Raw genomic sequence first — 425 nt, 5'->3', positions numbered from 1 at the left:
GGCGGTTGACACGGGCATTCCCCTGCCCGCCTCGCTGCGGCTCCCCGGCCCGGCAGGCAGCCTGCGCTTCCCCAGCATCAAATCCCCTTGTCCACCCCGAGCAAACCCTTATCCTGCGGCTCAGCAGATCCCCGGTGAAAGTCACACGCGATGCCGCGCGCCCCGACAGCCGGCGGGAGGACCCCTCGCCTCCCCTCCGCCTCGGCGGGAGCGCGGACCCCCGGAACGCTGCATCGCCGCGGGCGCAGACCCCAGCCCAGCCGGCCCAGGGGTGTTACCTGCGCAGGGAAACTCTCCCCGGTCTCTCCATCAACTAGCAGGTTTCTATCCAAGATCTCATTCCCTCCGCTCCTCCAGCTGTCCCCGCGCTCCCTCCCATCGCTCAGCTCTTTGTCCACTTCGCTCTCTTTCTGACGGTGGCTGGA

The 425-nt window shown here is 68.2% G+C and overlaps 1 protein-coding gene across 1 annotated transcript in view; it reads right to left on the bottom strand.

Moving 5' to 3' along the window:
* Positions 1-425, bottom strand: part of NFE2L1 (nuclear factor, erythroid 2 like 1) — a 9,767-nt gene that overhangs the window by 3,393 nt on the left and 5,949 nt on the right. Inside the window, exon 4 of the mRNA XM_009287783.2 lies at positions 279-425. Coding sequence (XP_009286058.1) covers positions 279-425 — 147 coding nt within the window. The remainder of the gene's footprint in view (positions 1-278) is intronic.

The sequence above is a fragment of the Aptenodytes forsteri genome, unplaced genomic scaffold (genome assembly GCF_000699145.1).
Source record: "Aptenodytes forsteri isolate BGI_AS27 unplaced genomic scaffold, ASM69914v1 Scaffold25, whole genome shotgun sequence".
In the NCBI taxonomy this organism is placed as follows: Eukaryota; Metazoa; Chordata; class Aves; order Sphenisciformes; family Spheniscidae; genus Aptenodytes; species Aptenodytes forsteri.
The sequence above is the reverse complement of the archived record's forward strand: the minus strand, read 5'-3'. Positions and strand labels throughout refer to the sequence as shown.